Consider the following 16,366-nt stretch of genomic DNA (forward strand, 5'->3'; position numbering starts at 1 on the left):
GTTAAGGGATATGCTTAAATCTGGCATCACAGTCGCATATCAATGCAATATACTAGCAGCTGATATACATACACATGAATCTAGAATACACTTTTCTCTATGAAAACGCTATTTTTGATTAGTAGCAATCTTGATATAATTATAACAAAAATATGTGGTTAAAGGCATATCGAAAAATATAATATAATGATGTCGAATGTCTGTGATATTTTATCATTCAGTGGGGAAACAGAAAGAAATGCAAATACAAAGATGGTTCACCGCCCATGCATTAGGTAAATACAAACAGACAATATATTTGAAGTCAAGCATCTTAATGCGCCACACTTCTGGAAATATTCAGGAAGGACTTGGTGACTTGACAGGCGGTTAGGAACACGTGTCAAGTTGTATAATTGGGCGTGCATAAGTAATCATTTTATCAGTGATGTAGAATAGCTTCGGGATAAGATTTACATATTTATCACAAGTAAGGGAAAGTCGATAAAACGGCTGCATCATATGGAGAAACACGGTCTCTCGTTCGGTACCAGTCCATGTCGGGCATGGGATTAGTTAGCCAGGTATTTGTTGCAGATGCATAGACTTGATGGTGGAGGAAGCCGTGACCGACCAGCGTTTGCATGAACCACCATACGGTAGCGAAGAGTCCAGCAACCCCTTTGGCACATAATTACCCCCGCGGGATTCGAACCTGCGATTTGAACCTAACAAATCCTAAAATTTTTATGTTGTATTTTATACTTTATCGATCTGAAAATATCATTAAAATTTATTTTCTCAAGTCCTGATTTTATAAGCTATATTGCTTTCTGTATTACTGAATTTCTATATTCTGATTGAAATAACCACAAACAATCAAACATAACATAACGTTAATAAATCATAATAAACTTGACTGAACAGAAAGTAAATTTTATTGCTAATGAAAATTTAAATAAATTATCAATTCACAGAATAGGAATCTTTTGATAAACGTTCTTGAACAATATCTGAATGGGTTATGTGAAAAATAATCCTAGTCATAAAAAATTATGAGACATAAAATTGATGTAAATCACGTGAAAAAAATCTGGTTTTAGTTAATGTTAAAATATTTCACAATAAAAAATTGCGACTGGTATTCCCATTTGCTAACTAGAGATGACACAAATGTTTTTCAAGTAAATTGAATTTTAATTAAGCAAGCACGTAAACAAAACCACGATCAAAGTTTGAAAACGCAATTTGAAATATGATTTGGCAAATAAAATCCAAGTAAGCGACGAAAATAAGCTTTTCAGGGACACATTAATGATGTCTTTGGCATTTTTGGTTGGTGAAATATTAAAAAAATTATAGAAGGGTGTCAAAATGACCCAGGAACACCAGGGGTCATTAGGTTAAATATATTTTTGTTAATTCCATAATAACATCCCGCATCCTGTTGTGAATACCACAGTAGAACTAAAGATAAATTTTGAACACAACAAAATAATACAGATTATGAGAAATTTCTTTTTGCTTTAAAGCAATTCCAATGTCATCTATTTTTCAGTTTACTTTGAACCCGAGTGCACATCAGTTTAACAGAATCAACGCAATCAGATTCAAAACTTTTTTCTGCTTGTTTTCGTGTATACAGCTCAAGTCTATTAACCTACAACGTACCGGTCAAGGGCCACGATGTGGTAATCCGAAGAAACAGAAGATAAACGACAGATATTTGTAAACAATATTTTAATTACGCTTCAAGTTTGGGCCAGCGGGCGTAATTGCCGGATTTATTTCAATTGTTGCACGAGAAGGTACGCATTGTCAAGATGCAATAAAAGGTAAATAATAAATCATAGTTTTTTCTCAATTTTTGTGGGGCTATTTTAGATAATATAAAAATATCGTAGAACTTGGATCAAAGTGAAAGATGCATCAAATATTTGGCAAAAGCAAAACTCTAAAATTCATGTTACCCTCAATAATTATTCACGATTTGAAAAAAAAAATCAGATTTTAAACGTGGCTTCAAAGTTTGTTAATGTAGGCAATTTGGCATTGAATGGGCAATAAAATATTCTGAGAAATGTTATTTTTATTGAACCGAAGAAAAGAGCTTGGCTTTTGAGATTAAATTGTGTAACCTTTGTCCAAGATTGTTATAAATCAATCATCAAAATTTAAATGAAGCATTGTCGTTGTCAGCTAAAGATCGTAAAAGTGTTTCAACTCGTAGTATCGTAAACCTGAATTTTTACTGCAGATATGTTCCTATGACACTAACCAAGCACCTTCTCAATCAAATCCATGAATCACGGTCACATCCATAGACCATGCTACGCCAAGCGTTGCCCATATGTAAAACGAGTTGTGACATCACGCTACATTTATGGTACAGTAATAAATCTATAAAGTTAAACAACTATTCCGCTCTCAATTACTCCAAATTTGCAGTGAATTTATGTTTTTATTTTATTTTATTAAATTTCAGGTGGTGACAATGACAAAATATGAGAAATGTTTGTGAAAAAGGCACGAAAGAAAATATCACCTCTCAAGACATCATTTCAAAGTTGAAATTTTTTTAAGGACACTCGGGTCGTCAGTATTGTTATTTTAACGAAGTACAGGCAAAAGTTAATATACTCGCATGCCAATCATAATTAGACGAGGAAAGATATAAAACCACAATAGAGATATTTTCAGTTTATCTTAGAATTGTAAATGATAAGAGATTTGATAGAAAGTATTGCGTGTACATATTTTTGTATATATATTTATATGTAATATCTAATCGATGTCATAAACAGACGTCTACAATATATTTGTTCTGCTTGACTATCGTCATACAGCGATAATTTACATCAAAGCTTCAAATTAAAGAGAATACGCAATTTTTCAATTTGCTTGAAATTATCGAGCTAAACTTGTGGTAAATTACCCATAATATAAAGAGATCACTTCGTTTATGGCTCTTTGAAACGATCCGTTTTGATTGTGTGTAGATATATAATAGACAGTATCATCATAGCTTCTAATCTCATCGAATGATTCGTCATATTTACACAGAAAAAAGAATAAATTTTATGAATTTTTGCACAGCGTAATAATGCATAAGAGCGAGAGTTATTATTATACAGTATTATCGTGTGCAGGCAAGTGAATATCAATATGAGGAACACTTACATATTCATTTTGGTTTGTGAAACAAGATTTTTTTCCTATTTTAAATAGTACCTATTTATATGTAGTGACTTGCGTTTACGAATTAATGAATAGTAATAAAATATACAATTAATCTACAAGGGATTTTATTTGCGCTTGCTGTAAAAGAATTGACAATATGACTGCAGTCTTTGAAACTGCTGGTAAAAAGGAAGGTTTACAAATATGGAGAGTTGAAAACTTTAAGTTGGTGGAAAACTCCGAAGCAATCCATGGAAATTTTTATGTTGGAGATTCATACCTTCTGCTGAAGACGATCAAAAGTAAGTGATTGAGGATTTATGTATGTAATATCAGACTTTGGAAATGGGCGTATTTTGATTGAATAATAACCGATTTCAATGGGTTGTATGATTTTATCATTTAACTCATTGTAAAGTAAAAAAGATTAGAAATGTGATCATTAAATCGCTAATTTGAAGTTGATCAAACTGTTTTGACATAAATAAAGAAGAGAACATTTAGTTTACAACATATCATTCGTGAACAATGTCATCCTGTTGATTGATATTTATAAGAGTAGTTTGTAATTTATATTCCAGGCGTATCCCCGTGAACGTGATTCTGGCTATATTTCAAATGGTCAACACAATATAAAAAGAATTATCACTTAGTAACGTTTTTAATGGAGTTCGCTCAATTCATTAAAATCTGAACCTGTCATAAACGCGTCGTGATCCGGGAGTTAACGACACGTAAAATCACGTATCACTCCAACAAGTAAACATAACCGTAAAATTTGATCTCACAAATCAAGTTTAATACGTGTCGTCCACATATCTATATAGTAGTAGAGTTACTTTTTAGGTGACCTTTACTACTCGCTGAAAGAAGCGCAGTTCAACAACACGATCTTTTTCACAACAAAAACAATTTTCACTTTACTAGGCCACAGGCCATGATGTTTCTCGAAATCAAGAGCTGAAATTAATAGTAATGGAATTGCGCTATTGCAAAATTGTGTTTAATTTAGTAGCCACATTATATTGTTAACATTGTGATAACGTTAAAATATGAAACAGAATACGATAGTAATTCCGATGAGGGACAATTTTGGCCACCCAGACATTCTATTAATAATTATAATTTTCTCATACATTGTCATACGCTCGCCTAGCAAGCACTGACTAGCAAGCACAGGCGACAAAACACAGTCAATGAGAAACTTTATTACAACTAGTGTACGAGGCACGAACCCGGCGTGTCAATCCACATTTTCTCCGGAATTGATTGGTTAGACGAGGGGCGTGCAACCTTTTACGCAGGCAAATACTAGTAACTGGGTGAAGCCGCGGGCCAGACTTAGAAACTCTAACTACGAATGTCTCTAGATACAAAAAATTTGTAGTTTTTTCCGGCATTTCTCTGTACTTTCTCATTACCATGTGTACCGTGAAGAATTTCTTACTTGCGAAAAGGTTTCCGCAATTGCAACGAAATTAATTTGTTCCAAACCCCATCGTAAGTATAAAATGTTGTAAGTACAGATGCTCTTTACCTGAAAATGCATTAATCCGTTCCAAGCCCCAACAACGAACGAACCAATGGGATGGCAGATAGTTGATTGGCGTGTGGTAGGGCAGATACCACGGACTTTAATTTTTATATTGCATACAACACCAGCCGTTGATTTAGAAAAACGCAAATGTAATTACGCGATCATCGTCATTCACAAACGAGTGAACCTGATTTCCAAATTCCCATCTGCCAATTAAGACCGAAAATCTTCTTTTATTTTGCGAGTCGCGGCTGATTAAAATTTGATTATAAATTAATACCGTCAACTTAAACTGAACGATATTGTCATCAACGACGCCGCCATAGATAGTAAATAATATTTAAGAGCTATTTTATACGCTCTAAATTGCAAACAATGAAATAAAAAGTTCGGTCACTATCGAAATGAAAGAATAACATCCGTGCTTCAAGCACTGAATTAAATAATCCCAAAATAAACATATATCACTACACGCATTTTTTGTTTCCGATTTTCGTCCTTTCGTATGTAGAAAATCTTATACGTTAGTCAAAGCAATATTTTTACGTTGAGAATTCTCGTAATTTGGCTTTTTGGTATCCAGAACCTTTCGTAAGTAGAGTTTCTACTAAAGCACAAAAAATTGTTTAATTTTATTATTGATCTTATGGCATTGTTCGGAGTCCTGACAGAAATGTTGAGGTAAAACGCAAAAATTTCTAAAGAAAACCTGCTATTTAAATTTATTGTCACACCGACTTTAAACGATTTCAGTAATAAAAAAAACACGTTTTTATAACATTGTATATTTTCCAAAAGGAACTTTTTAGCTAGTTTCGCTGATATGACAGTGGCACTCGGGTAGGGGAAAGTGGGGAAGGTTGGGACACTTTTTTTCTATTGCATATTTTGAGCCGTTAATTCTGCATATTCTCTTAAGTTTGCGGGACTAATGCATAGAGGGGTGAATGTAGTTTTTATTCAGCAACAAAGAAATTCCCTTGCGACACACATCTTACTACCAAAATGCTTTGAAAAACGTCTGTCAAGTGTCCCACTGTACCCCACTGAGGTGTCCCACTGTACCCGACATCAGCAACAGGTTCTGCGGCATTCTGGGACTTCGATTTCATCTCTTCATGAAGTATTACAGAGAATGGGGAAGACACCTCGTTGTAACTCACCGAAGGCCGGATTGGAACATCGAGCCGCGGACAGGATTGCGGATATAGTATCAGTGTGATAGCTGATTTTCCACTGTGCCCCATGTCCCAACGTGCCCCACCTTCCCCCACTGGTATAGGCTTCGCAACGCGAGGAGATTGAAATTTCTCGCACGTTCCAGATTAATTAAACTTAAAGCTCGTTTCGCGGACACATCCTTCAAAATTGGAACTTCTCCACGGGTCGCACAATTTTTCTCCCCTGAGTTAGACGATAGAATACCGCATTCAAAAAGTCTGGTATTTTTATACCAACCGGCTGACTATTTTGAAGCAAAAAAAGAGTATTTTGAATAGATTATTTTGCATAAATCTGTTCCGATAACTTATAATAAACTATTGTTTTTGTTGCAGCCAGAAATGGGAAACTGCGATGGGATCTGCATTTCTGGTTAGGATCCGAATCAAGCCAGGATGAACGAGGAGCAGCAGCCATATTAACGTGTCAAATGGACGAATATATGGGAGGAGATCCAGTGCAATATAGACAACTACAAGGATATGAAAGTTCAGAGTTCATGGCGATGTTTAAGACTGGTGTAAAGTACATGGTTTGTAAAAATTTAGTAACATTTGTTACAGATTTGATGTTTGAACTATTGTGAAGTGGAGTCGAATATGCATTGACAGTCTAACTATAATACTTCAGTTGATGCTTTTCTTATCTTTATAGATAGTTATGTACGTTTCACCTCATTCATTTTTATGCTGTCGCATAATATCTGTGATCTTTATTTGATCGCATTGCCATAAAACATATCGAGGCCATGCTTTCTCTACAAAATAGAGAAATCAGTTTAAAATTTCAGCTTGAAATCAGTTAAGATTTATAGTAAGGAACTAATCGATATTTATAAAGTGAACATACTTCGCCGAAGACCTCGCTGCCGAAATGATTCTGTACAAACCATCTCACCTTGGTATGAAACAGTGATGTTTGAAGTGGCTGGAACCTTTTCAGATCATACTTTATTTATGTTCACAGATAAATCAGATTAACTTGGATTGTTATGCCAATTTATACAGTTTGTAATTCCTTAAGATTTGACATGATGATACTGGCATATTTATGATTTCAGACCGTATAAATTGCAGCAGTCAATTCACCTCTGGGTTACAGGAATTTTATATATAAAACTTAAAGCCCATACATATAAAAATTTGAAAAAAAAAAAAAAAATTTTAAAGTTATTTATAGAGCAGCGCGAGCGAGCTCCAGTACAGTATTTTTAGAGACAATATTCGAACTATCGCAATTACATATCTCGACTAAGTACAAAATAATTTTGGGATAATATATTTTATACGCATGGAATTAAGATAATTACAGCATGCCGCTCACATGTCATCAATCAAGCTTTATCTCTAGCTGTTTATTTTTTTAAGATTTAACGATTAATATAGTTACAATTTTTGTTCTTAGGGTATGTTTCCTACAAAATCTTCCGCGAGACAACAGAAATTGACGCACTAATATATTTTGTATTTAATATATATGTGCTTGGATATAGTCAAAATATAATATCACACATTGTCAGTTGATCAGAATGCAGAAGTACTGAAGGAAATTTTAAAAAAAACGTGCACAACAATTGAAATTATCCGATTAACTTTTACCAATTGTTTAAAACAAAGCCAGTTGAACGAGAACCTAATCTTGTATTCACAAGTTAATGTAGTTTTGAGCTGATCAACGTGATGGGCTTAAAATGAAGACTAATCACCTATCTGCAATAACAACCATCTAATTCTAAGTAGACTATACGCTTTGACCATAAGTTAACATATAACACGATTTCGTTATAAAGAAGAGAAATTTAACAACTAATGATTTCATTTGTACATTATTGATAAACAATGAATATTTTACGATTAACATACTTCACCTCTTTGGTTCGCTAACACCTCTGTTCTGGAAAGTTTTAAAAACAGTAGCCAGTAAGTAAAATATTAATAGGTTTCAGGAAAGGGATATACTCACTTCACCATAAACCGCTACAGGCCTGTCAAACAGTTTAAAACCAATCAGTAATCAGTAGTTTATTTTTTCACCTTATCGATGATACACACTTATTAAATACACATACCGAATGTAAAAAAGGCACTTTTGGGTGAAAAAGCTGAGCACATGTTTTGATAAAATCTATACAACTGACTTGAATAACATGGGAACATTGTATTCGTCTCATTTCAGCAAGGTGGAGTTGAATCTGGATTCAAGCAGGTAAAAACAAACGTCAGTGAATCGAAACGACTTCTTCATGTCAAAGGTAGAAGATCAGTTCGCGCGACAGAAGTTCCGATGAAATGGTCCAGCTTCAATCACGGAGACAGTTTTATTCTCGATTATGAAAATGTGAGTTATATTACATTACTTGTTTCAAATATCGTATTTTACGGACCACGAGGCGCACCGTATTTAAGACTAAATGAATTGCTTAGATTGTTTTTCATCCATACATAAGGCGCATCGGAATATAAGACGCGACGAATTTAAAGTGATTTATTTACTGGTTTAGAGTGTGGGCAATAAATCATGATGCACTGCCTGACCCATACATTAGCCGCACCGGCTTATAAGGAACAGGGTTAATTTCTGAGAGAGAAAAATGATCTAAAATGCGTCTTATGATCTGCAAAATACGGTAAATCAAAAAGTCTGTATGACGCGGACCACGTTGAAGTAACTTCAAATATATTTCTGTGTGCTGTTTAAACGGTCTGGAACTGTAAATTTTATGCAATACTGTAACCTTCGGTTGCATATTTCTGTATGGCTATAGAATCATTAAAATTAGTGCACGGAGTTATTCCGTTAGTATACAAATGCAGAAAATAGTTAATCTGGTATTTATATTATCATTTTTGCAAAAACTGACATTAAATATTATCCTTCGTAGAATTTGTTAAAAAATGTGGTCTGTCATATCAATCTCTCTTCCTAATAATTTGTAGCAATTCGTGAGACTTAGAATCTCAGAAGTATTCTAATGATTTTGCTCCGGACTTAATTATAAGAGTCCTATGGTAGTAATGACATACCACATACCAATGCCATAAGAATAGCATAGGTAATTGTGTGTGTTCATTGATATAGTGATTTGATAACATTGTATATGTCATTCCTAAGTGATTCAAGAGTCTTGCTGCACACTAACACAAATATATTTCTGTAACGTTTCGTCTGACCAAGGTCAGACTTCTTCAGACATACATAATTCAACTACAACACGAAAAGCAGTTACATGCATATTTAAACAATCATAGTAGAATTATAGGAGTCACGCATGTTAAATAATCAATAAAATCTGTGAATTTCTTGATTAAATAACAGCGGGTGGCCGAAATAAGTGTCATTGATGAGATCTCTCTCTTTGTTTTATATTTAGCAATTGAAGTCCAAATTACACAATGGTGTTTTATTTCTCAGTATTGTATAATGCAGACCAAAAAAGTTGTCTGTGTGTCAAATGTAATATAGTGATATTTTGTCTGGTATTAGCATATCTGGCCCTGCATGATCCAATTCTGAGAAAAAAATATATTAGGTACAAGAATTGATTTAAACAATGAATGAAAATATCTAAACTTCCTTAATATTCATCCCTTGTGGTTCGTGTGTCCCGAAAAGATGAATGTAATGGGATTCCTTGTTCTTTCGATAAATGTGGTCATGAAATAGTTTTTCAATGCCAATGACACTCAAATCTTTAAGCAAATGTCCCGGTTGACTGAAATGGGCGCCAACAACCAGATCTTTGTTTTGGGTTTTTATACTTCTAATATGCTCAGTTATTCGGTATGACCACATTTATCGAAAGAACAAGGAATCCCATTACATTCATCTTTTCGGGACACACGAACCACAAGGGATGAATATTAAGGAAGTTTAGATATTTTCATTCATTGTTTAAATCAATTCTTGTACCTAATATATTTTTTTCTCAGAATTGGATCATGCAGGGCCAGATATGCTAATACCAGACAAAATATCACTATATTACATTTGACACACAGACAACTTTTTTGGTCTGCATTATACAATACTGAGAAATAAAACACCATTGTGTAATTTGGACTTCAATTGCTAAATATAAAACAAAGAGAGAGATCTCATCAATGACACTTATTTCGGCCACCCGCTGTTATTTAATCAAGAAATTCACAGATTTTATTGATTATTTAACATGCGTGACTCCTATAATTCTACTATGATTGTTTAAATATGCATGTAACTGCTTTTCGTGTTGTAGTTGAATTATGTATGTCTGAAGAAGTCTGACCTTGGTCAGACGAAACGTTACAGAAATATATTTGTGTTAGTGTGCAGCAAGACTCTTGAATCACTTAGGATTGTTATCTCTACTCTTGCTACAGCATCCTTGCAATATATGCATACGGATCCACCGGCACAAAAACATAGAAGAAGGATAAGTAGTTAGTTTCGCAGAAACCAAATAATTGTATATGTCAGTTGCGAAACAAAAGAAACCAAACAATCACTATAAGTTTGGTTGTTTTCACGACGACAAATGAAACTAATGTCATTTGAATTCTCATTTTAACCTGCTTTTCAGAATGTTTATCAATGGAACGGCAAAGAATGCAACCATTTTGAGAAACTGAAAGCTAACAACGTAGCACGCGCAATAATCAGCTACGAAAAAGGTGGCAAAGGCAAACTTATTAAAATAGAAGACGGAGAAAGGATACCCATAAATATGTTGCAGGTTGGTTTAAACTTTCGTAAATATAATCAGAATTAGGAATTTAGTAAACAACATTGAAAATTTTCTTGAGAAAAGACAATTTTACATCCTTCTAGTATGAGTTGTGTCTCCATATACAGGCTCTTCTGGGTACACCAGGCGACATCCTACCTTCAGTACCCGATGACGTTGTACTATCAACGGACACATCGCCAGCTGTTCTTTATCATGTGTGTGCCGATACAGGAAAACTCATAATTACCGAAATAGGATATGCACCACTTGAACAAGACCAGCTGGACAGTGGCGATTCTTACATTTTGGACAATGGATCTCAAGGAAAAATTTTTGTTTGGAAAGGTGAATGACTTACCAATTCGGAACTAGTGAAAAATTCCGGTTTTAATGAAGCCATACACCGATGTCACCACAAGCGGTTAACAATGTGCGCTTACCATTGTTTTAATTTCAATTTTTGACATGTCTGCCTATGAATATATGATTGGGTTCCATCTTTGCACCCACGTACATTTGCATCCAGAACAATCGCACCTACATACTTTTGCACCCACTGACATTTGCACCCTTGAACAATTGCACGCGCAGATTTTAGCACCCACATACAGGTTGCATCAATGGACATTTGTACTCACGCACATTTGCACCAACGTAAATTTGCACCCACAGACATTTGCACTCATAAACATTTACACACACATGTATTTTGCGGTAATACGTAATTTTGAGTACGAATTCGGTACGATTCACCAAAAAAAAGTTAATATTTGCATTCTAATATTATGGAGTCACTAATAAGCAACTCATGACATCAAATCATGTGACAGGGTATTTGCGTCACCAAGCACACACTTTGTATACGATGAACCTCCAAAAACGTCAGTTGTTAAAACGCTGTATAGTGTTCATCTTCTAATCGGTTTCTTGTCCAGTTCCCTGATCTGGATTCGAGTCGCAAACACCTTAAAACAAATAGCTCTAGTAACGATGACTCCAACAGAATTCGCGTATTGGAATTGTCCATTGTCATATTCTAACCTGTAAACATTAGTCAACGATAAAAAAATGAAACAACTTCGAACCGAAAATTTCGAAAAATCGATTTAAAACGACATGAAAGTTGCATTTACTTATATGTTAATATTAGGCAAAGGAGCAAGTAGAGAGGAGCGACTCGGAGCTTTGGAATATGCCAACAAATTCATCGAGAGAAAAAATTATAGCGAAAGTACTGGAATTGAAATAATGGCGGAAGGAGCTGAAACAATTTTGTTCAAGCAATTCTTTTCGTCTTGGAGAAATAAAGATGAAACTGTCGGTTTCGGAAAAATTTACGCTGCCAACAAGATTGCAAAAATAGAACAGGTACTGTGATGTTTTCGTATTAAATCATTTTTCACTTCGTTTGCATTCTGAAGTGTCAGAGACATCGGCTTCAAAAATAATGTAAAATTGAAAATTGATAAATTTCGGCATAAAAGATGTACACTGTAGTATACATAAAAATTTAATATAGCACACAACGAATTCACCCAAAAGATCTATTGCCAAATAATTAGTTCAAAAAAAGAAATATATATATATCGTTCGTAATGGAATATCTGATTTTATATTCAAACCTCTGACGAAACTTTCGTGGAAAAATAAAATGATAAATTGGATGAATATGAAGAAAGATTCCAGATTACCGTTAGGCTATAAACATAAATATGCCATTTTCTAATATTTCTAACGTTGTTTTTTATGAATCAGTTACGTATTTCAGTTCAAATGTGAACAAAAGTAATCGGGTTTATATGTACGTGTTGCATAAGACTGTGTGTACATTGGAATGTGACAGTTATCAATGCTAGTCTGTCAACACGCTGTTTTAGTTAGAATGGGAGTAAAACTATTAAGTTGTTCTATAACACGTATTTTACAGATCAAGTTTGACATGAAATCATTGAATGACTCAAAGTTAGCGGCAAAGTATAGAATGGTTGATGACGGCTCCGGAAAGGTAAAACCAATATTACATGCCCAAATCAAATTACATTTTTTTCTAGTATTAGGGAGTTTTCCAATCATTGTTGCCTTAATAGTAAAAACATGATTTGCCTTCTTTTCATATTATAAGGTCCACTATATATGTATATGTTCATCAAATCTTCTGAATAAAAAACCGATTTTAGAAGGCTCCCCAAATCGCGTGATATTGCATTCCTAATTTTCACTCTCAATGTTTGATAAGCCCGTGCTGTTTTTGTTAATCCGAGGGGTGAGGGTGCGCTGGTGTACAGATTCCAAATATGCATGGTAAAATTGTGTACCAATTTGTTACGACAAAATCTTGCAACCTTATCTACATATTTTCGGTGAGATTATTCAATATGATATCCGAACAAAACAATTCATTTTGGGCTACTTTTACAGCTTGAAATCTGGCGTGTCGAAGATGGTTTTCAATCTGTAGATCCGTCAATGTATGGAGTATTCTATGACAACCATTGCTACATAATGTTGTACACATACAAACCGTCTAGAAGAGAAGAATATATTATTTATTTCTGGCAGGGAAGGCAGGCGCCCATCCAGAAGGTGTGTTAAAATATATATGTGTAGTACGATAAGTGTTCAGTATAGTTGTTGGGCGAATGAACTACACAGTCATTTAGTTATTAAAGTATATTTCAACTATCGTCTGTTATCCTCGTTTCTGAACATACAATATACTCATAGTATGTTGGAAGAGAAAGGTAGCAAGAAACACGAGGGCTCCGAGACTTAGACAAGCAAGCGCTGAGTGTTCTAGAATCTAGATTGTAACGCTTGGTTGAGCGCAATAATGACGTATTAACTGTACTTTCCTTATTGCCACTTCGATCTACCGGTAATTGTAGAGTCTGAAGACAAAATAATAAATGAAATCTATTTATCTGAATCCCGGAAACTTGCGTAGTGAAATGGATAAATTAACAGTCGAATTTTTATTTTGCATTCATCAGGTCACAGTATCGTCATTTCTAGCTGTTGAGCTTTGTCGAAAATATCGCGATAGACCCGTCCAGGTTCGAGTGATTCAAGGTAAAGAACCTCCGCATCTACTAAGCCTATTTGGAGGAAAGCCTATGATCATTGTATCGGGAAACGAAAAGATATCAAACTTTATATCAGGAATTGACGACGTGGCATTGTTACAGGTACAACAATTCTTGAAACCACTTATAAAATAATATCCTGCTGTGAATTTAAATAAATTGTGTCTTTAGTTCTTGGACACAAATGTTATATGTATCAAAATCGTTTTTCGTTTAAGATTTTATAAATTTTAACTACTGCAGCGAGCTATAATTTTCCAGAGTAAAATCTTTTCTTATCCCCGTGAGAAAAATATTTTAATTCAATCGGAATATTGAAATTAATTTTCTACTCCTATATTATCGTTTCCAAAAGTAAAATTGAATAAAAATAATAATATATTCAAATCTAGTCCTCTGAAATGTTTTTTAGATATTTTGCACTGCAACTGGAGGGCGCGCTATCCAAGTATCAACTTCTGCTGGTTCTCTAAATTCAAACGATGCGTTCGTATTGAAAACAAGATCTTCTTGCTATATTTGGGTTGGATTGGGTGCCTCTGATGATGAAATTGATGGAGCGAAATTTGTTGCAAGTAAGATTCGATTTAGGAAAGTAAATTAATTAAATAAAAATAAAGCAACGCTTAAGATCCAGATCCATGTTTCATATGAGTTTTTTTTTAATTGGGACTTCGAGCTATTTCTATCCGTTTTTAAAGAAAATAGTAGAAACTGTTTGTCTCTCTTCCTGACCATTCAGTTTTTTGGGCATTCTACTAGGTGTGCATTTCACATTCATTATTGTGTGGCTTTATTGCGATTCAAATTTTTCTCGTGAAACAAAATACATATTTTTTGTTTCAATTCTAACATAAAACATTTATATGGATTGTTGAAATATTAAACTCTTTTCAGATAAACTGTGCATTCATACACCAGTCGTTCGCAAAGAAGGCAAAGAAAGTCCCGGTTTTTGGTATTGGCTTGGTGGAAAACAAGAATACGCTAACCACCCAAGGCTTCATGAGGATCTAAATGAGAATCCACCAAGATTATTTGGAATATCCGATGCATCAGGTTAGTGCATAAACAGTTCAGTAATATTTATTTAAAAGCTTTTTTAAAAGCAATCGCGGTATTTAATGAAGTATAAAATTAGATTATTGGGTTAGAACGGTTCAAAATGTCATATTGGCTAATGGCTCTTGACCTACTTTGAATAAGGACATTTTGTTAAAGCACTTTATCATTAAAGTTTATATTTGAAAGGTCGACTGGTCGTTGATGAGGTTCCAGGTGATTTCACACAAGCTGACTTATGTGAAGATGACGTCATGATGTTGGATGTTTGGGATCAAATTTTTATTTGGATTGGAAATGGCGCAAATTCACAAGAAAGAAAAGAGGCTCCAAAGTAAGAAATAGTTGATATTTTTTAGTTGAAATTTAGTGCTATTCACGTTTAATCGCGTCAGTATATATCTTCTCCAAAGGCATGCTAACAAACTGTCAACAGTTCAATTTCGAAAATGAAAATGTTGTAGATATGTTTGTAGCAAGCTATATATTGATCAAGATACCAACTAATAATATTCTCGGTACAGGGAACGTGGGAATTATATTTTGACAGTTTGTTTCAAATAATTTTTATTTCATTTTTTTTAGACTTGCGGAAGATTATATTAAATCCGATCCGAGAAAACGAGATGCAAGAACATCTATTATCACAATAACACAGGGAAATGAACCTTTGTCTTTCACTGGATTTCTCCCTACTTGGGACCCAAAATTCGTTTACAGCAAAACTCTTTAGAGCAACTATTGCTCGAAAAATCCAATAAGCCAACACAGCATTTTCAAGTGCTTGCTATGAAGTCAAAATAAATAAGAATCTTATAGGGATTGCAGTGCGTAGACCTATGCCATTCTGTGCTCAACCCAACCAACGTAATAGATATCGGTGTCTGTCGATCTCAAAGCGATTATTTCCTTTATAAAATAATAAGTATATTTCCTATTGATATGGCCAATACTACATAATATATATATATATATACATACACACTTTCATTTTAAATTTCAGCCGTTGAAATTCAAAAGAACAATAACTTAATAAATTGTTCGATTCTCTAATGACCTTGACGTTTCCGTCCGATATTTGGTTCATATAAAAAATGATTAGCTGGCAGCCAAATATTAGGCCTTTTCAACCCTCAAAATATTGCAATATCATGAATATTTGCAATTTGTTTTGTCATATTACCAAATAATTAATTTGGAATAATATTACAAAACTTGCATTTTGGTTACGTTTGGTGAGAATTGGTTTCATTTTTACACCCCATGGTCAGCATCGAACTATTGAATTTATCTAGTCCAGTACTCTATATCGAAAACTGATACCACATTGCTATAGTTACTTTTAGCAACCAATATTTGATTGTTGCCGGTACAATTTGTAAATAAAAATATAATATTTCTTCCACGTTTATTAAACAATAAATAAAATATACGTCGATATATATTATCAGTTCTCTTCTTTTTCATTCACGATCAATTGCTGTCCAACTATAATCAAGCAATTTTATACATGGTAAAAGCCCTTGCAAGAGATTACCACTTGACTATGAGAAATTATTGGACCTATTGATTTGAAATTTTCAGTGATTTGATTGTTAT

At 34.0% G+C, this 16,366-nt stretch overlaps 1 protein-coding gene across 1 annotated transcript; it reads left to right on the top strand.

Annotated features, from left to right (window-relative positions):
- The first annotated feature begins 1,634 nt into the window (after positions 1-1,634).
- Positions 1,635-16,214, top strand: LOC120345092 (scinderin-like). The gene is made up of 14 exons (XM_078113037.1): positions 1,635-1,814; positions 2,465-3,461; positions 6,253-6,449; positions 8,093-8,254; positions 10,476-10,628; positions 10,748-10,967; positions 11,773-11,990; positions 12,550-12,627; positions 13,041-13,205; positions 13,613-13,807; positions 14,118-14,280; positions 14,603-14,764; positions 14,957-15,101; positions 15,353-16,214. The coding sequence occupies exons 2-14, from the start codon at positions 3,317-3,319 to the stop codon at positions 15,498-15,500; spliced, it is 2,151 nt and encodes a 716-aa protein (XP_077969163.1). The 5' UTR covers positions 1,635-1,814; positions 2,465-3,316; the 3' UTR covers positions 15,501-16,214.
- The last annotated feature ends 152 nt before the right edge of the window (positions 16,215-16,366 follow it).

This window comes from Styela clava, chromosome 5 (genome assembly GCF_964204865.1).
Source record: "Styela clava chromosome 5, kaStyClav1.hap1.2, whole genome shotgun sequence".
Classification (NCBI taxonomy): domain Eukaryota; kingdom Metazoa; phylum Chordata; class Ascidiacea; order Stolidobranchia; family Styelidae; genus Styela; species Styela clava.